The sequence below is a fragment of the Hyperolius riggenbachi genome, chromosome 3, assembly GCF_040937935.1.
Source record: "Hyperolius riggenbachi isolate aHypRig1 chromosome 3, aHypRig1.pri, whole genome shotgun sequence".
In the NCBI taxonomy this organism is placed as follows: Eukaryota; Metazoa; Chordata; class Amphibia; order Anura; family Hyperoliidae; genus Hyperolius; species Hyperolius riggenbachi.
Window position 1 is genome coordinate 183,613,249 of NC_090648.1, and position 24,583 is coordinate 183,637,831.

Sequence of the window (24,583 nt, forward strand, 5' to 3'; positions counted from 1 at the left end):
GCACAGGCTGTTGGTCTCTATTACCGGAGCTGCCAGTGGGACCATGGAAGGGACCAAGAGGATGCCAGGAGACATTGCGGGTGGCTGTAGGAAGCCCCAGATAAGTACAGATTTTAATTTTATTCCCGGCTCAGGGACCCTTTAACATAATATTTTTACAGTGCCCATAGACTTACAATTACTGGTTCTTTTCCGTTAGCCGGGCACATCAACTAAGTGGCGATAAAACTCCACCAGAGTTGCATCTTTCCCTACTATCCGTGGCGGCCTGGAGGGGGAATAGTAATTAACGCCACCTGGTGGTTACACCTTGCTAACAGAATAGTACCCAATTACTTTTTCTTTTCTATACCCAACACATTCGATTACTCTGAAATCTGCTAGGAAACTATTCCCTCAATGTCTAGTCGATCTGACTTTTTACCAAAAATCAATCAATAGTATTTAAAGCGCTTGATTTTTACCAAAAATCGATAAAAAGTATCAATCAGACAGGATTGAAAACCTAGGGCGATTGCGTGAAGAGCATGAGTGGCTGTAGATAGATGGAACATATCATTGCACTGCACCATACAGTGCAATGCAGCGGCATGATACATTTTTTTTCCTAAAAGGTTCCCTGCTGTAATCCATTGAAAATTGATATACAGTCTGTGGTAGAAGTCAAATCTAATCGGATAAGAATCAATTGTTTTGCCACATTGGGTGGCAATAAGTGTACAGCCATTTTCTCCTGCAGGCTTAAAGGGACACTTAAGCCAGGAATAAAAAATCAGTTTTACTTTTCTGGTGCTTATACCAGCCCTCTGCAGCCGTTTCCTGCTCTTGCAGTCACTCACGGAGCCTCCGGTCCCCACCGCCAGCTAGTTTCATGTTCGCTGACAGGCCTGGCCACGCATATTTTTCTTCACGTTCCCATCCGCAATAGCGTCTTGCACCTGTGCAGGATGCTAGTGAGGGTGGGAACATGAAGAAGGATACGCGTGGCTAGGCCTGCGCAGGCTCGGAAAGCCCGCCGACTCCCTGTCAGCGAAAACGAAACTAGCTAGCGGCGGGGCACCAGAGGATCCGCGAGTGACTGTGAGGGCACGGGACAGCTGCAAGGGGCTGGTAGAAGCCCCAGCCAAGTAAAACTGATTATATATATATATATATATATATATATATATATATATATATATATATATATATATATATATATATATATATATATATATATATATATATATATATATATATATATATATATATATATATATATATATATATATATATATATATATATATATATATATATATATATATATATATATATATATATATATATATATATATATATATATATATATATATATATTCCTGGCTTAAGTGTCCCTTTAACAGTCACTAAGTTATGTAGCCCTGAACATTTGTTATCTCTGAATTGCAGGAGACGTGCTTCTGTCTGTGAAGCTGCAGTCACACTCTACTCTGTAGCAGTGATGGTTGTGTGGTGCTGTTTCGGGCAAGAGTCTAGTATATTTACATCTGCTCCCACCCACATGGTGTTAAGCAATCTGACCCAGCATTCTGAATATGCTCATTTGATAGAATAGGTATTGTATTTATCACATGTATTAAACTGTTCTTTTTGTTTTAGGTGTTGGAATTGGAAGGTGAGAAAGGAGAATGGGGATTCAAAGCACTGAAACAGATGATCAAAATAAACTTCAAATTGGTAACCACTTTTTGTTGCTTACATTATGCTAAGCTTATGTAGACATTGATGTATCACTTTAGCATGAACTCTACCATTGCACCTTATTAAACCAGTTCAGATTTGAAGGTGTGGGTCTCGCATTCTAATTAGTTCTCCCGTAGATTCCAGTACATGACACATCCTGGTTTAAAAGTCACTGCTCATGCATTCGCTTGCCTGTGGACACTCGGACACTGCATGTGTCTGTGCAAAGCGAATAATTGCTGTTGTAGGAAATTACAGTAATCGTGCATTAAAAGTTTAAAAAAAATAAAGTTTTTTCAAAATTTTAGTAAAGTGACAGTATCGTACTAAAAAAGTGTTCACTGTAGTGAATTGTTAACCTCTACCTAACTAACCACTTTTGTCACATATACTTGGCCTTAAGATTTGTGGAGAACTGTAATTGCTGTCACCTGTAGCGATCGGATGCGATTGCTAAGGTGACAATTTGGGGATTCAATGCTGTAGAGATGCATCACTGCTGTTGCCTAGCAGTATATCTGTACAGCACTGGAGTCCCCAAAGTGTGCAACCTAGCAAGCCAAATAATATATTAAATTGTTCTTTGAAAAAAAAAATGACCCAAAGAAAGCCTAGATTGCTCCTTTAAAAGAAAAAAATTACATTTCGCACTTTGATGGCATAAGTAAAAAGAAAAACAGTGTTGCTGTATCTATAGCTACACAGCTGAATTGCAAAAAATTTCAGCAACCTTGAAGGTAGAAAAAAAAAATGTTTTGTAAAAAATACCTTTTAATGGCTAACTAATAGAGTTAAATGATGCAAGCTTTCTGGGATCTAGTCCCCTTCTTCAGGCATATTTCCAGATGTTAGCTGAACCTTAAAGGAAACCTGAGACAATAAATTTTAAAGCATAAATACTTACCTAGGGCTTCCTTCAGCCTCCTTTAGGCTGTGGTCACCGGGAGCATCCTGTGCCGTAGTACTGGGCCAGCCAGCAGAGCATCGAAGCCTCACAGGAGGATATCGAGGGAGCCCGCGGCCTAAAGGGACCTGAAGGAAGCCCCAGGTAAGTATAAATGCTTTTACATTTTTTGTCTCGGGTACACTTTAAAGTGTACCAGAGCTGTCAGTATAGTAAGATTAAAGGATACCCGAAGTGACATGTGACATGATGAGATAGACATGTGTATGTACAGTGCCTAGCACACAAATAACTATGCTGTGTTCCTTTTCTTTTTTTCTGATCCACAGAACCCCTTTAATCATTAAACCTAGATGTACTTAGTCATTTGTTCTAAACAAAACAAACAAAAAGAACTCTAAGGGCAGACGTTAAAAAAAAAAAAAAAAAAAAAAAAAAAAAGAAGATAAGAAATGTAATGACTGTACAGTTCTGGTGCCATTCAAAAAGAAAAATAACTGTTTGGGTTTCCTTGAGGCCCCGTTCACACTGCACGTGTTGCCGTCAGGATTTCGGCAACGCGAATAGGAGTCAGACACGCACGACTTCAGAAGTGCATAGACTGCACTGTCTGATGTTCCTACTGCATGCGTTCTTGAACAGTGCGGTCCGCGAACGCATGCTGCACGCATTTTTTAACAAAATGCATGGCTGACCCATTCACTTTAAGTGAATGGGATCAGCCACGCAACACATACAAATGTAGATGGCGCGTGCTTGTACATGTTGCCTTCCGAACGCGCGGCCATCCGTGTTTTATGTGAACAGTGCCTAAAGAAAACCTTGACTGGGGGGGGTGGGGAGGAAGAGGTTTAATTTACCTGGGGCCCCCTGCTAATAGCGCAGGACACTATAGCGGGCAGTAATGCAAAGAAAGCTACACGTGGCCCGGGGGCGCAGTTGCCGTGGGCTTACAAGTCGACAGTAACAAAACTTGCTGGCGGCGGTGGAATGGAGGATCGTGGTGGACCAGTGTGAGACAGGAAGGCTGCAAGGGGCTGGCAGAAGCCCCAGGTACGTGAAAAACTTTTTTTTTTTTTTTTTTTTTATAGTTTTACAGTTCCACTTTAATAGCAATACAACAAGATTAAGGTCCCATCTTACATTGAGTCCCCCAGGGGCACAGGTCCCAAACTTAAAAATACAGTGAGCTTCCCTAATGTGCAACAATATATTCTATAAGTCACCACCCCTTTCTTGGAGGGTTGGTAGACACTATCTGTACCCTGAAAAGAAAGAGAAACAAACCATCCCCTTGTGGACTCCAGAAATGTGTATGGCTATGTTAGAGATATCAAAACTCATCCGTGATGAAATGTTCAGCTATGATCAGCCAAAGTAGTCTTATAGTACAGCCCCCAATTAGTAATCTAAAGGTAACAACATAGACCACAGGTGGCGAACTCCAGGCCTGGAGGGCCAGATGCATGCCAGTGTTTAGTATGGACTGAGAAAGAAAGGAATGTGTTCTACCAGATGGACCACACCTTTCCTGAGTCAGACCCATCAATTAATTTGAGCTGTGCCACAAATGTGTGAGGACCTCAGCCCTCGAAGGACCGGTTTGACATCCCTGACATAGACCATACTCTGTTATAAATAATATATTGATTAACCTGGAAAGAGCCTCCACTCTTTACAGTTGCGATGATGCATGAAATCTGCAAGTGATCACACTGCATTTGTAGGACCCTCTTGTCAACCACCAATTGCAGCCTCAGCGGGGGGTTTTGAAAAGAAAAGGCATGAGAGTTAGGATAGGCACTTGCCTATATGCAGATCACTCCATAAATATCAGGGGCATTGCAATAGAGAATGCAGAGGATGTGATTGTTCTGGAGCCCACAAGGGACCCTCTTCATTGGTGCTGCAGTGGTAAAGATCTCTACTCTGTATGTGCTTTGAATACTTGCGATCATGAACTCCCCTCGCTTAAACCTCTCTTGACACTGCAACTTTCCCTGGCATGGTTCTAAATTAAAAAAAAAAATTGTGCTCCGTATCAATTGTAATGTATAGAGCGCTTGAATGGTCCTGATGTAAAGCTTGCACTGGGGCCCATAAATCTGTAGCTACAACACAAATTATTATTTTTAATTTATCATCAACCTCTAAAACCGATAAGAATTTCCAGACGATGCCCAGAGAGAGAGAGCTTGGTTTTAATAAATGTAGAACAGGAAAGGTTATCCCACTTGTGCATGCTCATAACTGAAATGTCACTACAGCAAATTCGCTAACCTTCAAATGATCCTCACAATGTTTTGATTCAGGAGAAGGTTGTACACTTTTCCAACCTAATAACACACATTTTTAATTTTGCAGAGTAACTATCCTGAAATGATGAACAGATACAAACAACTCCTAACTTACATCCGCAGTGCTGTCACCAGAAACTACTCTGAAAAGTCTATCAACTCAATTCTTGACTACATCTCCACATCTAAACAGGTTTGGTATTATTATTATTTTTATTAAGTCATATGTGGGTTTTGTAGTAATCCCGGCAAATCCGAATGCAAGTGAATGAGAATCAAACCACCTGAGGGCCTGTCAAAAATGGCTCTTACTGCATCGATATGATGTTCTCCCTGGAGGTGCTCTTTTACTTGCTGTTCTGCTTTATGACCTTCTATAAAATTTAAGGGAGATACTGTATTTAGCTAGTAAAGGTTCGTATACACGTCCGATAAAGATCGTTCGTTACGAACGATTCGTGACGTTTACACGATATTCAAATTAGACGGAAAAGATCGTTCGTAATGAACGATTGTGTACACACGTGAACGATATAAGTATAAAGTACTGAGCGACGAACGATTAAAAAATGCGTGCGCAAACGGAAGTGACGTTATGACAGGCAATAAGAACATGCGTTATCGGACGATCTTTGTACACACTGCAACGATTGAACGATTATCTTTCGAAAAAATCCGCCGGGTTGGATCGGTCGGATTGAACGATAACGGTCGTTATCGTCCCAAAAAACGATCGTTGGAAAATTTGGAGCGCACGATTATCGGTCCAATTGTCGTTATCGTTCGTTTTTGAACGATCGTTATCGTACGTGTGTACTCAGCTTAAGACTTGCTTTTACTTATATCCGTTTCTGGAGGGAAAACTGGCAGTGATTCTATAACCACGGTTTAGCTGAGTTTTAGAGCAAACCTGTCTGAATTGCATGTCAACAGCTATGCATACTGTCGATAAGATATATATATATATATATATATATATATATATATATATATATATATATATATATATATATATATATATATATATATATATATATATATATATATATATATATATATATATATATATATATATATATATATATATTATAATTTTTTTTTTTTCTTGTTGCTTGCATGTTTTACAATTCATGTTTTAAATCTCTTCCATGCGTGCAGGAATTGGCAACCCTGGTTTTTACTACGTCTGTGTATATGACAGTGACTGTTGGCTTCCCTGAAACATTTGTTCTACCTCCAACTGTAATTAGTACAGTGCTGATTTGCAAATAAAACAAATATATTGGTATGGGTAATAAGAACAAATACTTCTCACATGAGGCCCTGAGCTGTAGTTTTATGTTTCTCTCAAGACCAATGACAAGACATATAACTTTTATATTGCACTTCTCTCCTGGAAGAATCAAAGTGTTTCATAGTTGTTGCCACTTAAAGGGATATGGAGAAGGATATGGATTTTTCCTTTTAAAATACCAGTTGCCCGGCTCTCTTTCTGATCCTGTGTCTCCAATACTTTAGGACACAGCCCCTTAACAAGCATGCAGATTAAATGCTCTGACTGAAGTCAGACTGGATTAGCTGCATGCTTGTTTCAGGTGTGTTATTCAGCCAATAATGCAGCTAATGAGATCAGCAAAACTGCCAGGCAACTGGTATAGCTTACAAGGAAAAATCCACATCCCTCTCAGTTTAGGTTTCCTTTAAGGTGCTCTTCATGAGCGACCAGAAGTGTTGTAGAGCCTTGCCTAAAGACTCCTTGCTTTTTTACATAGAGGCTTGAGCCAGGATTCGCTCCACCTGGTAAAAGGCTAGAACCCTACATCAAAGGGACCACCCTTAACCAATATCCTCTCCAGTCTCCAAGACTAGGAATAGCTAGCTGATGCAGGATTATTCAAATTTGTACAAATTTAGATTAAAAATGGATCAATCAAAACCACCTCTACAGAATTCGACTAGTTAATTTTTCAAGTTGCATGATTTTGCATACAAAATGTGCATAATCTTGTATCAACTCAGAACTCTGCATCTCACTAACAATCCCTGTTATGACCAGAAATGGTGACAGATATCCAATGGGGAAACAAATTAGAAAGGAAGGGATAAACACACATGAAAAATAAAAGCTCTTGTCTAGATGAACACTGGACAGAACCGTTTTTTAAACTCTAGTTTTCATAACTGAACATAATCCTATAATAAAGACCAGCTGAGTAAGAGAAGAGAGTAAGAGGCCAGAGAATTACCTAGTTTTTATGACTTCATCATAGCTATGCAACAAACTGAAGCTATAAGAGTAAATCCATGAAATACATTGTAGTCTCCCTTTCCATAAAGTTTTCCAGCTCTCTCGGGTTTATCATTACTTTAAGTCCTTGCTTCCTCAGGGTCGCATGGACTTACGAGTTACTTACTTTGAAGACGGGTGTAGAAATAGATCATTAGAGGTGGGCATCATTTAATTTTTATATGCGGAGCTATCCACCATGGCTGGTGATCCAATAGCTGGATTCCTCTCAGCTTGGGAGAAAGAGTTGATGACAACTTATAGCCCCACCTCCTGGACATCATGCTATGATATTTTGTTTCGTGGTAGCCTTTATTATTTAACCTTAGAGACGAATTACAAGTTGTTTCACCGTTCTTACATGACTCCCTCCAGATTACATAGGATTTCCTTAGCCAACAATAGAGTGTTTTAGGGGTTGTCCACATGAGGGCACTCTTTATCACATTTGGTGGGACTGCCCCCGTGCTTCCACATTTTGGCATAATATGTGTAACTTCACTACAAATTTCATCTGTCCAAGGTCGCCCTTTTTCTTAACATCCGGCTACCCTACCTTTAGGTTATAGAAAATACAAGGTTAAGTACCCCTCATCACCTGATATAATTTATGGCAGTGAAATTGTATTTGGCCTCCCAGTGGAAACAACCCAGACTGGTCCTTGACTCTGTTATCGCCGGAGTCCACAGACTCATGTTTTTTGAGAGAATGTTAGCTATTTCCTATGACCGTATGGTTCACTTTGAGAAGACCTGGGAACCCTGGCTGACCTATGCTGATGCTCAGGGCCTGACTGACTTGGTCTACTTATCTTGATTCACTTGACCTGTACTCATGCAGATCTTTTTTGTTTGTTTCATGCCTGTTCCAACTACCTCACCTCTCCCTATGTGACCCAGATGCTTCTTTGTTGTTTGTTTTTCTAGTTCAAGCAAATTTAACGGTTCAATACCTTTTGCATTGTATGTTTTTTGCTTTCTTTTTCATCATGAACCGGAAATCAATGGAGATTCCCTATATGCTCTTTGCACTTTCATTTTGTATGTAAAATAAGGGCTACTTACCCGGGGCTTCGTCCAGCCCTAAGCTCCCAGCATGTCCCTCACCGCAGCTCTGTACACAGCCGTTCGCCACCTCTGCCTCCCGGTCCGCGGTGCGCCTGCTGGAGCGGCGGCATCAATCACCGCCACATGGACCGGAGCGTACTGCGCAGGTGCAGAACTACTTTAATGACAAGTTGACTTATAAAAACGTCCTGCTAGATCCTCTTAATGGCTCCAGGACATTTTTATTAGTCAGACGGTGCTACTGCCACTTTTCGCAGGTGCACGTGCACCATGAAAATAGTGGGGAAAAAAACACCAAAGAAAAAATACACCTTTATTTCCAAATACTATATTGTCACCATACTTTGTACTAGGGACATCATTAAAATCTTGTATTAACCAGAACAAATAGGCAGATACAATGTGTGGGTTTTATGCACAGTAGCAGTGTTTATATTAAAACTATAGGGGATGAAATTGGAGAAATAGTGTGTTTTTTGTTTTTTCATTTTTCATTTTTTCCTTGTTTTTCCCTTTAAAATGCATAGAAAATAAAGTAATTACTGAAAACAAATATCAACCCCAAAAAGCTCAATTGGTGGTGAAAAAAAACAAGATATGGATCATTTCATTGTGATTAGTAGTGATTAAGCTATTGGCAAATTAAAGGGATGAGCACTGAAAGGTGAAAATCACTCTTGTCCGTTAGGGTAAAAAACGCCTTTGGGGTGAAGTGGTTAAATAATACCAGTTGCCTGGCAGTCCTGTTGATCTATTTGGCTGCAGTTGTCTTAATCACACCAGAAACAAGCTTGCAGCTAATCTTGTCAGATCTTACAATAATGTCAAACGCCTGATCTGCTGTATGCTTATTCAAGGTCTTTGGCTAAAAGTATTAGAGGAAGAGAGAGGATCAGTATAGTGTGTATTTCATTTTAAGAAACTGTTTTAACCTTTCTGCTTGGCAAGCTTCATGTAGGTTTACTAATCTTTTCCTTTTCCCAGATGGACCTGTTACAAGAATTTTATGAGACGACGCTTGAAGCTCTGAAAGATGCTAAGAATGACCGTTTATGGTTTAAAACAAACACAAAGGTACCTTGAAAAGTGTAATTTTTTTAAATAAAATTTAATGGCGCCCATGAGTTGAGATTGACATGTCAAAAGGAGTGAATTTGTCAGAAATGACTTTCAGCCAGTTAGCTGAAATAGAGGAAGCAGCGTAAACAGTCTGCTGGCTTTCTGCCATTTCTCATGAGAAGCCAGTGCAAATAGTGTTTGTGGTGCATTCAGCATTTTTGGAGCGATTGCATTTTAGTATTATATGATCACAAAACACAATCATTCCTAGATCGCCAGCGATCAGCAAAACGCTACTAAAGCGCCCAGTGTGAACTAGCCCTAACAGCTATTGGATTGTGGTATCTGCAAGAATCCATGAGATATTCATCCAACTGTCATACCTTTTTATAAAAAGTTAAAGGGATACTGTAGGGGGGTCAGGGGAAAATGAGTTGAACTTACCCGGGGCTTCTAACGGTCCCCCGCAGACATCCTGTGTTGGCGCAGCCACTCACCGATGCTCCGGCTCCGCCTCTGGTTTACTTCTGGAATTTCAGACTTTAAAGTCTGAAAACCACTGCGCCTGCGTTGCCGTGTCCTCGATCCGGCTGATGTCATCAAGAGCGCACAGCACAGGCCCAGTATGGTCTGTGTCTGCGCAGTACACTCCTGGTGACATCAGCGGGAGCGAGGACATGGGCGTGCAGGCGCAGTGGTTTTCTGACTTTAAAGTCAGAAATTCCAGAAGTGAACTGGAGGCGGGGCCGGAGCATCGGTGAGTGGCTGCGCCAACACAGGATGTCTGCGGGGGACCATTAGAAGCCCCGGGTAAGTTCAGCTCATTTTCCCCCGACCCCCCCCCCCCCCCCCCCCCCTACAGTATCCCTTTAAGTAAAGTGAATCATGATCCTTGTTGTTACAAATAAAGTTACACATCAGATTTTTTGTGAAAATCTAATTATTGGATGTTTTTTTGCAGCTCGGCAAGTTATATTTGGAAAGAGAAGAGTTCGGCAAGTTACAGAAGATTTTACGTCAGTTACATCAGTCTTGTCAGGTTAGGAGTACATTTTCAGTTTGACTCAGTTCTTTTTCATAATAATCTTTGAGCTTGTTTTCATCTTTAAAGTGTACCTGAGATTTCAAACAAAAGGATTTATACTTACCTGGGGCTTCCTCCAGCCTCCTGTAGCCCGTCTACTTCCTTGCCGTCCTTCCGGTCCTCTCAATTGCGCAGCTTACAGCCCCGGTAAAGTCCCTGACTGATTTTTGGAGATTCCTTAAAGGGAACATTAACTGAGAGGGATATGGATGTTTCCTTATAAACAATACCAGTTGTTCGGCAGTCCTGCTGATGTCTTTGGCTGCAGTGGTGACTAAATCACACACCTGAAACAAGCTTGCAGCTAATCCAGTCTGACTTCAGTCAGAGCACCTGATCTGCATGCTTGTTCAGGGGCTGTGGCTAAAAGTATTAGACACAGGACCAGAAGGAGAGTCAGGAAACTGGTATTGTTTTTAAAAGGAAAAATCCATATCCTTCTCAGTTTAGGTTCCCTTTAACTGAATGCATCTGCATCAGTATGTGATCTGAAAAGTCACCACTTTGGATTGTTTACATCTTACATTACCCCTACCTATGGAGCTTGTTTTTGAAAAATGATTCTATAAGAATTTTGCACCAGTTTTTTTCATATTGTTAGTAGCTGGCACAGGAGAAGTGTAGCCATGCCCTCCTCTTGACTATACAGCAGCCTGTCTGCTTCAGTGTATTGTGAAGGCTGGTGTATGGTCAGATGGGCGAGCGAGAGCAGAGATAAGGTTGGGTCTGTAGTCATACTCCTGAGTGCTGGCAGCAGAACCAGCTGGTTACTACTCCTCATAGACAGACTTTCAGAAAACATCAATGTGAGGAAGATGCCACTCGTAACTGCCTTCATCAGCACTTTCACTTTGATAAAACAGCAGCTTCTCAAAAATTCAAGCGTGCAAATTTAAAAACAATTAATTCGGATTGCTTTTGATCAATAACGCTATTTTATTAAATTTTATTAAATGGAAGAGCCAGAACATTTTGATCACATTGAATCGAGTTAAAGGGATACTTAAGTCAGCTAAAAAATAAAAAATAAATAAAAAAAAAGCAGTGTTACTTACCTGGGGCTTCTACCTCCCCCCTGCAGTCGCCCTGTGCCTGTACCAGTATTCTACGATCCTCCATTCCCCCACCACAGCCCAGTTTTGTTTTCGCCAACTGAGCCTGTCGCCGGCCACTGTGTCCTAGTTTGCGCTGCTGTCACCAGGATCCCCCTGTGCAGGCGCTGTACGAGAAAATCTCTACTGCGTAGAATGCTCCCAGCGACAGGAGCTAGGACGCTCGCTTTGGCCGGCGATAGGCTCAGTCGGCAAAAACAAAACTGAGCCGCAGTGGGGGACCGGAGGATCATGGAGTACCAGCGTGGGCACAGGGTGGTGACGACAGGGGGGGGGGGGGCAGTAGAAGCCCCAGGTAAATAAAGCTGACTTAAGAATCCCTTTGTTTTAAACCATTGAAATAATTAATGTATATCTTTTGCATTCATTTCAAACTGTATAGTTTGAGGATTACATTAAAAACTTTCTGCAAGTAGCTAGCATAACCGTTAGTGGGTATTGTCAAGGGTGACGTACTGAGAGCTAATGAAGTTAGCAACTGCTACATAGGTGTGTGCACAAAGATTTGTCTCCTCCTGGGATCGAGGCTCAATTCCTCGGGCAATGGTTTGGGCAATGGTTTGGGCAATGCATATGTGTTGCCATGCTACTAACACGCATGTTTTCTGTTGCTATGGAGGGTTTATGGATGGTGCACAACAGGGCAGCTTCCAGTGGGATTTGTGAGTAGGGGAACAATGGGCTTGGATGTTGGGTGTAACGGTTACTAAATATCTTTATGCAAAGTTGGGGATATTTTTGAAGTGGCACTATAGTGAACACTTTTTATTCTGATTACCCTGCTAACATGTAGATACAATGGAACCTTGGTTTGCGAGTAGAATTCATTCCAGAAACATGTTTGTAATCCAAAGCACTCTTTTATATCAAAGAAAATTTCCCCATAAGGGTTAATGGAAACTCGGTTGATTCATTCCACAATCCAAAAACAGTTATAGTAAAATAGAATAAAATTAAAAATGTAAACAAGACTTTCATTCGAACTAACAGAATAATTGCCATCTGTTTGCTTGCCCCAACCCTTTTCTTTGTGTGGCTTTAACCACTTAAAACTAATGGGAACCTGTGTAAAAAAAAAAAAAAAAAGTCAGATACTCACCTAAGGAGAGGGAAGGCTCGGTCCTAATGAGCCTTCCCTCTCATCTCCCGGTGCCCGGTCCTGCGCAGGATTCCCCGTAGCCATATTCGACCGTTTCGGTCAAATACTGCCACTTCTGCCGCCGAAGGGAGGTTTCAGAAGTCTTCGGGAGCACTCGGGCTCCCGAAGACGAGCTGCTGCATACTGCGCATGCGCGTTTGCCCTCTATGGTCTGTGACGCACTCTCGCGTGAGCAGTATGGAGCTGCAGGCCGGCGGGAGCCCGAGTGCTCCTGAAGACTTCCGATGTCCCTGCGGCAGCGGATTTGCACGGAGGATCCAATGGGCATCAGGAGAGGGGAGGCTCATTAGGACTCAGAGCCTTCCCTCTCCTTAGGTGAGTATCTGACTTTTTTTTTAATGGGGTTACATTAGCTTTAAGGACTGCAGTCTTAAAACCCCTTAAAGCGGAATATAACCTTGCATTTCAACTTTGCTCTAAAACATTATTTACAGCATATTATATGCAACCAGCATTTTTTTTTTTTTACTAGACCAGCATTGGAAGGGTTACACAGAGTTTTAAAGTTCCTGGAGATTTCTGCAGACGCATCCAAAGCTGAAATAGATACATTTTGTTAACATAAATGTATCTAAGTGTTGAATGTGACTCACTCTCTCTGACTGAGCTGGAGGACAGCCAAAGTGTGTAACATTCAACACTTGTAAACAAAATGTATCTATTTCAGCTTCGGATGCGTCTGCAGAAATCTCCAGGAACTTTAAAACTCTGTGTAACCCTTCCAATGCTGGTCTAGTAAAAAAAAAAAAATACTGGTTGCATATAATATACTGTAAATAATGTTTTAGAGCAAAGTTGAAATGCAGGGTTATATTCCGCTTTAAGGACCAGACACTTTTTATTTATTTTTTTTTCCATTCAGACCACTGCAGCTTTAACGGTTTATTGCTCGGTCACACAACCTACCACCTAAATGAATTTTACCTCCTTTTCTTGTCACTAATACAGCTTTCTTTTGGTGCTATTTGATTGCTTCTGTAATTTTTAGTTTTTATTATATTTATCAAAAAAGACATTGATTTTGTAAAAAATAAAAATGATTTTTTTAACTTTCTGTGCTGACATTTTTCAAATAAAGTACAATTTCTATATACATTTTTGTCCAAATTTATTGTGCTACATGTCTTTGATAAAAAAAATTCCAATAAGTGTATATTTATTGGTTTGGGTAAAAGTTATAGCGTTTACAAACTATGGTGCAAAATGTGAATTTTCCCATTTTGAAGCATCTCTGACTTTTCTGAGCACCTGTCATGTTTCATGAGGTGCTAGAATTCCAGGATAGTATAAATACCCCCCAAATGACCCCATTTTGGAAAGAAGATATCCCAAAGTATTCACTTAAAGGCCTGGTGGGTTCATAGAAGATTTTATTTTTTGTCACAAGTTAGCGGAAAGTGACACCTTGACACTAAAAAAAGTTTCCATTTCTGCTAACTTGTGACAAAAGTTGCCACGGACTCACCATGCCCCTCTCTGAATACCTTGGGGTGTCTACTTTCCAAAATGGGCTCATTTGTGGGGTGTGTTTACTGTCCTGGCATTTTGGGGGGGTGCTAAATTGTAAGCACCCCTGTAAAGCCTAAAGGTGCTCATAGGACTTTGGGCCCCTTAGCGCACCTAGGCTGCAAAAAAGTGTCGCACGTGGTATCGCCGTACTCAGGAGAAATAGTATAATGTGTTTTGGGGTGTATTTTTACACATACCCATGCTGGGTGGGAGAAATATCTCTGTAAATGAGAATTTTGTTTTGTTTGGACACAATTGTCCATTTACAGAGATATTTCGCCCACCCAGCATGGGTATGTGTAAAATGCACCCCAAAACACACTATACTACTTCTCCTGGGTACGGTGATACTACATGTGTGACATTTTTTTTTGCAGCCTAGGTGCAAAAAGGGGCCCAAAGTCCTAGGAGTACCTTTAGGATTTTACAGGTCATTTTGAGGTATTTGGTTTCTAGACTACTCCTCATGGTTTAGGGACCCTAAAATGCCAGGGCAGTATAGGAACCCCACAAGTAACCCCATTTTAGAAAGAAGACACCCCGAGGTATTCTGTTAGGTGTATGGTGAGTTCATAGAAGATTTTATTTTTTTGTCACAAGTTAGCGGAAATTGATTTTTATTGGGGGTTTTTTTTTCAGTGTCATTTTCCATTAACTTGTGGCAAAAAATAAAATCTTCTATGAACTCACCATCCTCCTAACGGTATACCTTGGGGTGTCTTCTTTCTAAAATGGGGTCACTTCTGGGGTTCCTTTACTGCCCTGGCATTTTAGGGACCCAAAACCTTCAGGAGTAGTCTGGAAACCAAATGCCTCAAAATGACTGTTCAGGGGTATAAGCATCTGCAAATTTTGATGACAGGTGGCCTATGAGGGGCCAAATTTTGTGGAACCGGTCATAAGCAGGGTGGCCTCTTAGATGACAGGTTGTATTGGCACTGAAGTGTGGGAAGCGCAGGATGTTCTCAAATCGTGACCTTGACATGGCAGCAGAGAACATGGGCATGTGATGTATTGGGTGCGTAGACCAATAAGACCGCAATACATTCTTTTTGACTAGACCCATGTTAAGGAGAAGGCCCCAAAAAATGTTACGTTCGGAAACTTGGAGCGGTTTCCACCGAAAAGGCTTGGCATGGTAGCTTCTTGGATTGGTGGTTGCATATTGTGTGGCATAACAGTTGGTCTCAGCCACAATTAAGTCGCAGAGACCAACAGTGATCAGAAAAAAAAATTCTGTCACTGCGGTGGGGCGGGTGAGGGTTTTGCCGGGTGATCAGAAGACCACATGGGGCAGATTAGGGCCTGATCTGATGGATAGGAGTGCTAGGAGGTGACAGGAGGTGATTGATGGGTGTCTCAGGGGGTGATTAGAGGGGAGAATAGATGCAATCAATGCACTGGGGAGGTGATCGGAAGTGGGTCTGAGGGGGATCTGAGGGTTTGGCCGAGTGATCAGGAGCCCACACTGGGCTAAATTTAGGCCCTGATCTGATGGGTAGGTGTGCTAGGGGTGACAGGAGGTGATTAATAGGTGATCAGGGTGTGATTAGAGGGGGGAATAGATGCAAGCAATGCACTGCGAGGTGATCGGGGGGGGGGGGTATGAGGGTGATCTGAGGGTGTGGGCGGGTAACTGGGTGCCCGCAAGGGGCAGATTAGGGTCTGATCTTATGGGTAGCAGTGACAGGTGGTGACGGGGTGATTGATGGGTGATCAGTGGGTGATTAGAGGGGAGAACAGATGTAAACAATGCACTTGGGAGGTGATCTGAGGGCGGGTCTGCGGGCGATCTGAGGGTGTGGGCAGGTGATCAGGTGCCCGCAAGGGCAGGTTAGGGTTTGATCTGATGGGTGGCAGTGACAGGGGGTGATTGATGGGTGCTTTACAGGTGAGCAGTGGGTGATTACAGGGGAGAATAGATGTATACAGTACATGGGGGGGGGGGGGGCTGCGGAGGATCTGAGGTTGTGCAGTTTAGGACCTAATCTAAAATATAGCGTTGACAGATAGTGACTAAGTGATTGATGGGTGATTAGGGGGGTGATTGGGTGCAAACAGTGGTCTGAGGGGGGGGGGGGGGTCTGAGGAGTGCTGTGGGCGATCAGGGGGCAGGGGGGGGGCAGGATCAGTGTGTGTGTGTGTGTGTGTGTGTGTGTGTGTGTGTGTGTGTGTGTGTGTGTGTGCGCGCTTTTACTAGAAGGGCTGCCTCCTGCCCTGGTGATACCTCGATCACTGGGACCACCAGGGCAGGAGGCAGCCTGTATAATACTGTTAACTTAACGTATTATACACTTTGTAAGCTGCAGATCGGGGGTTAACAACCCGCCAGCGCTGCTAATTGGCCGGCGGGTTGATGTAGCGGGTGGGCGGAGCCTAATGCCAGCAGATGCGCGAACACCGACTACTCAGTCCCCCAGGTACCGTCGGCGTTACGCGGTCCTGGGGGTGCCACTTTGCCGACGCCCATAGGTAGTAGGAACTTATTCAATGACCGTTACTTTTGAGGATTATATGGAAATGTGACTTTGCACAGTCTCTACACTTAGATCAAGCACAATTAAGTACAATCCCACAGTGCCACAGAACTATCGGCTCAGTTGTGCTGACTTGTATACTTTCTTTTTTTTTTCTTTTTTTTTTTTTGTATATCAAGTCAAAAATTCCCAAAAATGTTTGCTTGTACAGCAAAGCACTCTTAAACCAAGTTACTCTGTCCAGTGTTTTACTGTACTAGGGAAGACGGGAAGACATCAGTTGTCAAACAGAGTTTTCAATTTCAAAACCTTATGAAAGTGCTAATTTGCATCTTGTGACAGCTTTTCTTTGTAGGGAACCAGCCTTAGTGACGAGCTACCCACTTGGTTTGCTCTAACTGCCTTCTTCTGTATGTGTCACTCGCTCAAACCCTCTCTCACACGCTTTTTACCACTGAAATCATTCCTGCACACAGGGCTGTGAAAGTGTGGTGGCCTGTGTAATTGCTGTTTAAATTATGAGAAATATGAAAATGACCAGGCTAAAGAAGAAGGCCTCAAAATTGAACTTCCAAGCTTCTATGTCTGTTTTATGGCTGTTCCTTGACCACTCTACTGTAGCTTCTGCTGTGCTAAGTGGGGACAAAAAGAATGTTTTACTTATTATTTTATATATGTTTTTTTTTCAGCCCAGTCATTCAGCTTATGTAATTCTAACTCTCGGGGGTCCTCCAGGGGTAGGAAAGAGAATTACATGAGCGGGAAATCTGACGTGTTTAAATGTATTCTCTGTATCTGAAAACTGTTATTTTGACTAAAGTCCTAAATGTGTATTTACTATTTGGAAAATACTTTTTTTGTGGATATACCGGTGTTATTGCCTGTAGAACACTAATTAGTTTTGTATGTTTAGACTGATGATGGAGAGGATGATCTAAAGAAGGGAACTCAGTTACTGGAGATCTATGCTTTGGAAATCCAGATGTACACAGCACAGAAAAACAATAAGAAGCTGAAAGCACTCTACGAACAATCCTTACACATAAAATCTGCTATACCACACCCCCTTATTATGGGAGTCATCAGAGGTGAGAACTGAATGCTGTGCATTATTTTACTAATTTGTGACGGCACAGAGGAAAATGGTCCTAGTTTCCTTGTTCTGGATGCTGCAGATGAGCAGGGAATAAGCAAGAGGTGTTTGTCTGTACTCGTGTTTGGCATATAAATAGCAAAATAAGTTTCCTCCCCAGAAATGGTCGTTTCAGTTATTGGTGCAGATGTCATCTCATATTTTTTTTGTATTTTAAAATGATTCTGTACGGTGTAACAAATGAGAATGTCTCCACAGTTTGCAGCAGTTTTTGGTATAGTAGTCTAAGCACACCTTTCCCAGCAGCAATACAAAGGATTGACTATGTAAAAGGCAGGGTTTACACTTGTCAAACTAGAATGCAAATTCACATTTGTACTTGGTGACCCTGAATTGAAAAAATTTACCCTAGGGGGTACTTATCTCAGAAAGGGGAAGCCTCTGGGTCTTAAAGTGAACCTTAAGCCAGAAAAAAAAATGAGTTTTACTCACCTGGGGCTTCTACCAGCCCCCTGCAGCAGTCCTGTGCCCTCGCAGCCACTCACTAATCCTCTGGTCCCCCGCTGCCAGCTAGTTTCGTTTTTGCCGACAGGCCCATCAGGACTGGCTACGCGTAGCTTTTTCCGCATTCCCGACTGTAATTAGCGCTATTGCGGGCCGCAACGCATACAAAAATACGCGTTGCCGCATATGTATGCGTGCGTAATGCGGCAAAAACGAAACTAGCTTGTAGCGGGGGACCAGAGGATTAGTGAGTGGCTGCGAGGGCACAGGACTGCTTCAGGGCGGTGGTAGAAGCCCGAGGTGAGTAAAACTTTTTTTTTTTTTTCTGGCTTAAGTGTCCCTTTAAAGAGGCTTTCCACATCATCCTCTGCAGCCCTGTTCCAGTAGGGAAACCCTAAAGAGGCTTTTCCATGCACCCTAGCTCCATCCTGATCTGCTTTCTACGAGCCGCCTGTGCAGTAGTATGGACCCGACCGGGCTCGACTATTTCCACAGGAACCCGAGTGGGATGGTGGTTAGTGAGCAATGTGCACAGAGGCCACAGTTTGGGGGTCCCGACGGATGAAACCTCTTTAGGATCCAGAGGCTTTCCCTTCCCTAAGTAATTATCAAGAAAAGTGTATTGCAGATATCCTGGGTTTGCTTTAACCACTTAAAGAGACACTGAAGCGGAAAAAAGATGATTTTATGATTTGTATGTGTAGCACAGCTAAGAAATAAAACATTAAGATCAGATACATCAGTCTAATTGTTTCCAGTACAGGAAGAGTTGAGAAACTCTAGTTGTTATCTCTATGCAAACAAGCCATTAATCTCTCCGACTAAGTTAGTCGTGGAGAGGGCTGTTATCTGACTTTTATTATCTCAACTGTTCCTGGACTATTTACTTTTCCTCTGCTAGAGGAGAGTTCATTACTTCACAGACTGCTCTGAAAGACTCATTTTGAATGCTGAGTGTTGTGTAATCTGCACATATTATAGAATGATGCAATGTTAGAAAAAACACTATATACCTGAAAATAAAAGTATGAGAATATTTTCTTTGCTGCTAATCTTCTAGTAATTATTCATAGTACACAACTAATTCACTATATCATTTTTTTTTCGCTTCAGTGTCTCTTTAAAGAGTAACTGTCAGGCTACAAAAGCTAATTTAAACCTCTATTCTCCTGTGTTAAACAGTTGAGAAGGAAGCCAAAAAGGCATTACTGAAGATAAAAATCTCTCTTACATTTGATGTGTGCTTATCAGCAAAGCTGTTATTCCCAAGCTCTTAGGAAGACGCAAGCCGCATACCATACTGCAAAGCATTCTGGGGCTCTCCCCTCGGCTGCTAATGAGAAGTTACAGGGTCAAGTAACAATAGCATGTAACTCAGTCCAGCGCACAGCACTGATAAATCTCCCGGCAGAGTACACTGCAGGAGTCCGCTATTGTTCCTAGCCACATGGCTCATTAATATTCACTGCACACTAGTGTTATTCAGTACGAGCTTTTCTGTGATCAGGAAGCAGGGAGGACATGACGACACATTTGGCTTCATAGGAGACAGACAAACATGGAACCTGCCATGAGCTGTCAGGAGCATCATTCTCTGCATATACTATATAAAAATTCTGTGAAATCCAAACGTGGACAGTGAAATGCATATGTAATGTAAGTACAGCCTATATTTAGCTACTGATATATGTGTTTATTTTCTCTGAGACCTTATACTTAACAGCTCCTCTTTAAGGACTGCAGTCATAAAACCCCTTAAGGACCAGAGCCTTTTTTTCCATTCAGACCACTGCAGCTTTAACGGTTTATTGCTCGCTCATACAACCTACCACCTAAATGAATTTTGGCTCCTTTTCTTGTCACTAATACAGCTTTCTTTTGGTGCTATTTGATTGCTGCTGCGATTTTTACTTTTTATTATATTCATCAAAAAAGACATGAATTTTGTCAAACAAAATGACTTTTTTTACTTTCTGTGCTGACATTTTTCAAATAAAGTAAAATTTCCTATACATTTGAGCGCGAACGTTATTCCAGGGCTGTGGAGTCGGAGTCGTGGAGTCGGAGTCGTGGAGTCGGGCAATTTTGGGTGCCTGGAGTCGGAGTCGGGAAAAAATGCACCGACTCCGACTCTTAATGAATTTGTAACTGTAATTAAAATAGAAAATATGATAAAATGTTCTATTTCTCAGATAATAGTCATTAAAAATAATGTATATATACAGTATATATACAGTAATAGCTGTGCTTAGTATACAAAAATGAAATAAACCAATCAAAATTAGTTACTTGTGCTGCTTCAATAAAGCAGTCCACGTATTTTTAAGGTCAGATATACTGTACATATCTGATTGTGACTGTATATATGATGTGTACACAGGAATCTCTTATATATACTAAATAACATCTATGCTGTAAGAATAAAGCCTGATGTGTAGCTATGTCACTAATAGAGATGGTCAACAAGATGGAAATAATTCTGCATTGATGCTGATTTATGCAAATGTATGCACTCCCTTTGCTGATGAAATAAAATAATTTGATATGTTATTAAAATTTGGTTTGGTGACTACAAATTAAAGGGTAACTGAGACGGATGAAAAGTAAAGTTTTATACATACCTGGGGCTTCCTCCAGCCCCCTTCAGGCTAATCAGTCCCTCACTGTCCTCCACCACCCGGATCTTCTGCTATGAGTCCCGGTAATTCAGTCAGTCAGCGGCTCCCACAGTCAGGAACATTCTGCACCTGCGCAATAGTGCTGCACAGGTGTAGTATGCTCCTGGCGGCGGAGTGTGTGCATGCGCACTACGCCTGACTGGCTCAAGTACCTGGACTCATAGCAGAAGATCCAGGTGGTGGAGGAGGACAACGAGGGACTGATTAGCCTGAAGGGGGCTGGAGGTTACCCCAGGTATGTATAAAACTTTAATTTCATCTGTCTCAGGTTTACTTTGTTACACAGTAGTACTATACTCTACATATGCACTCCCCACAGAGCTGCAGGGAATCCACTGAAAATGCTGTGCACATTGAACACAGAGGTGTTGTCTGTTTACAATCTCCTCATTCCCCTGCAGAGTACCTGCACATCATTCTTACATGTACCCACACTTACATTGCCTAGGGCCTGATAGATGTTCTTTGTTCCGGTTTGTACCTTTTACAAGTACTCTTACCAAGGACTAGTTTTAGTCTAAAGGGAATAAATATAGTAGTCTACATATCCTTCTCACTTCAGTTGTCTTGTAAAATTCCTAAGCGTTGGCAGTTATGAGACGAATTTCATGTTACATACTTTTAATCAACAAAATTGTAATATGCAAATTAGAGGAGTCGGAGTCGTGGAGTCGGAGTCGGTGGAATCCTAAACTGAGGAGTCTGAGTCGGTGGATTTTTGGACCGACTCCACAGCCCTGCGTTATTCTGCTACATGTCTTTGATTAAAGTAAAAACATTCAGTGTATATTTATTGGTTTGGGTAAAAGTTATAGCGTTTACAAACTATGGTGCAAAAAGTGAATTTTCCCATTTTGAAGCATCTCCGACTTTTCTGAGCACCTGTCATGTTTCATGAGGTGCTAAAATTACAGGATAGTATAAATACCCCCCAAATGACCCCTTTTTGGAAAGAAGACATCCCAAAGTATTCACTGAGAGGCATGGTGAGTTCATAGAAGATTTTTATTTTTTGTCACAAGTTAGCGGAAAATGACACTTTCTTCTAACTTGCGACCAAAAAAAATGAAATCTGCCACGGACTCACTATGCGCCTCTCTGAATACCTTGAAGTGTCTACTTTCCAAAATGGGGTCATTTGTGGGGTGTGTTTACTGTCCTGGCATTTTGGGGGGTGCTAAATTTTAAGCACCCCTGTAAAGCCTAACGGTGCTCATTGGACTTAGGGCCCCTTAGCGCAGTTAGGCTGCAAAAAAGTGCCACACGTGGTATTGCCGTACTCAGGAGAAGTAGTATAATGTGTTTTGGGGTGTATTTTTACACATACCCATGCTGAGTGGGAGAAATTTTGGGGTGGGGTGTATTTTTACACATACCCATGCTGGGTGGGAGAAATATCTCTGTAAATGACAATGTTTTGATTTATTTTTTTTTACACACAATTGTCCATTTACAGAGATATTTCTCCCACTCAGCATGGGTATGTGTAAAAATACACCCCAAAACACATTATACTACTTCTCCTGAGTATGGCAATACCACATGTGTGGCACTTTTTTGCACCCTAACTGCGCTAAGGGGCCCAAAGTCCAATGAGTACCTTTAGGATTTCACAGGTCATATTGCGACATTTGGTTTCAAGACTACTCCTCGCGGTTTAGGGCCCCTAAAATGCCAGGGAAGTATAGGAACGCCACAAGTGACCCCATTTTAGAAAGAAGACACCCCAAGGTATTCCGTTAGGTGTATGGTGCGTTCATAGAAGATCTTATTTTTTTGTCACAAGTTAGTGATAAATTACACTTTGTGAAAAAACAATAAAAATCAATTTCCGCTAACTTTTGACAAAAAATTGAATCTTCTATGAACGCTTCATACACCTAACAGAATACCTTGGGGTTTCTTTTTTTCTAAAAAGGGGTCACTTGTGGAGTTCCTATACTGCCCTGGCATTTTACGGGCCCAAAACCGTGAGTAGTCTGGAAACCAAATGTCTCAAAATGACTGTTCAGGGGTATAAGCATCTGCAAATTTTGATGGCAGGTGGTCTATGAGGGGGCGAATTATTGTGGAACCGGTCATAAGCAGGGTGGCCTCTTACATGCTCGGTTGTATTGGGCCTGATCTGATGGATAGGAGTGCTAGGGGGGTGACAGGAGGTGATTGATGGGTGTCTCAGGGGGTGGTAAGAGGGGAAAATAGATGCAATCAGTGCGCTGGGAAGGTGATCGGAAGGGGGTCTGAGGGTTTGGCCGAGTGATCAGGAGCCCACACGGGGCAAATTAGGGCCTGATTTGATGGGTAGGTGTGTTAGGGGGTGACAGGAGGTGATTGATGGGTGTCTCAAGGTGTGATTAGTGGGGGGAATAGATGCAAGCAATGCACTGGTGAGGTGATCAGGGCTGGGGTCTGAGGGTGTGGGCGGGTGATTGGGTGCCCTATGGGCAGATAGGGGTCTAATCTGATGGGTAGCAGTGACAGGGGGTGATTGATGGGTAATTAGTGGGTGTTTAAAGGAGAGAACAGATGTAACCAATGCACTTGGGAGGTGATCTGACGTCGGGTCTGCAGGCGATCTAATGGTGTGGGTGGGTGATCTGATTGCCCGCAAGGGGCAGGTTAGGGGCTGATGGGTGGCAGTGACAGGGGGTGATTGATGGGTGATTGACAGGTGATCAGGGGGGATAGATGCATACAGTACACAGGGGGGGGGGTCTGGGGAGAATCTGAGGGGTGGGGGGGTGATCAGGAGTCCCCAGGGGGCAGTTTAGGGACTAAAAAAAAAAATAGCGTTGACAGATAGTGACAGGGAGTGATTGATGGGTGATTAGTGTGCAAACCGTGGTCTGGGGGGTTGGCAGAGGGGGTGGCCTGCCCTGGTGGTCCCTCGGACACTGGGACCACCAGGGCAGGAGGCAGCCTGTATAATACACTTTGTAAACATTACAAAGCGTATTATACTCTTCCTATGCGGCGATCGTCAGGTTAACAACCCGCCGCCACTTCCGATTGGCCGGCGGGTTGACGTCACGGGTGGGCGGAGCCTATTGCCGGCGGATGCGCGCGCATCCCAGCACGCAATCCCCGGCAAAACAGTGCCCCAGGACCTGACGCCATTCTGCGCTACGTGGTCCTGGGGCTGCTACTTTGCCCCTGCCAATATGCAGTAGGCGGTCAGCAAGTGGTTAAAACCAGTATGTCAATGGATCGTTGAGACTTAAATGCGAATTACACATGCAGGTAAAAAAAATAATTTAGACTCAAGGCTCTGAGATTCAGTTTTATCTCACAGGAAAACTGTCCTAGGCTAATTGACAACCAATGCCCACCACTCCTATTACCAGTATTGTGTAAGCAGAAATGGTTACTGCTGACCTATGGAAGCGGCTTAGTAAGGCAGGAAGAGGCAAGTACAATTTCAACCCAGATTGCAGTCTCACCCCACACACCTTTTTATTTTAGTTTATTTATTTAGTATTTATGTAGCACTATCTTCCACAGCACTTTATAGAGTATATAGTCCTGTCACTAACTATCTCTCAGAGGAGCTCACAATCTAATCCCTACCATACTTATTTGCCTATCACACTCTAAGGCCAAGTTCGGGGAAGGCAATTGAGTTATCTGTA

The 24,583-nt window shown here is 42.4% G+C and overlaps 1 protein-coding gene and 1 long non-coding RNA gene across 2 annotated transcripts in view; one reads left to right on the forward strand and one right to left on the reverse strand.

Moving 5' to 3' along the window:
- Nucleotides 1-24,583, forward strand: part of COPS2 (COP9 signalosome subunit 2) — a 68,341-nt gene that overhangs the window by 12,051 nt on the left and 31,707 nt on the right. Inside the window, exons 3-7 of the mRNA XM_068275417.1 lie at nucleotides 1,640-1,717; nucleotides 4,992-5,117; nucleotides 9,264-9,353; nucleotides 10,300-10,377; nucleotides 17,593-17,767. Of these exons, the coding sequence (XP_068131518.1) occupies nucleotides 1,640-1,717; nucleotides 4,992-5,117; nucleotides 9,264-9,353; nucleotides 10,300-10,377; nucleotides 17,593-17,767 (547 nt within the window). The remainder of the gene's footprint in view (nucleotides 1-1,639; nucleotides 1,718-4,991; nucleotides 5,118-9,263; nucleotides 9,354-10,299; nucleotides 10,378-17,592; nucleotides 17,768-24,583) is intronic.
- The window catches only part of LOC137563225 (uncharacterized), a 65,450-nt gene continuing 45,985 nt past the window's right edge, over nucleotides 5,119-24,583 (reverse strand). The window contains exon 2 of the long non-coding RNA XR_011030295.1: nucleotides 5,119-5,298. This is a non-coding gene — a long non-coding RNA (uncharacterized lncRNA). The remainder of the gene's footprint in view (nucleotides 5,299-24,583) is intronic.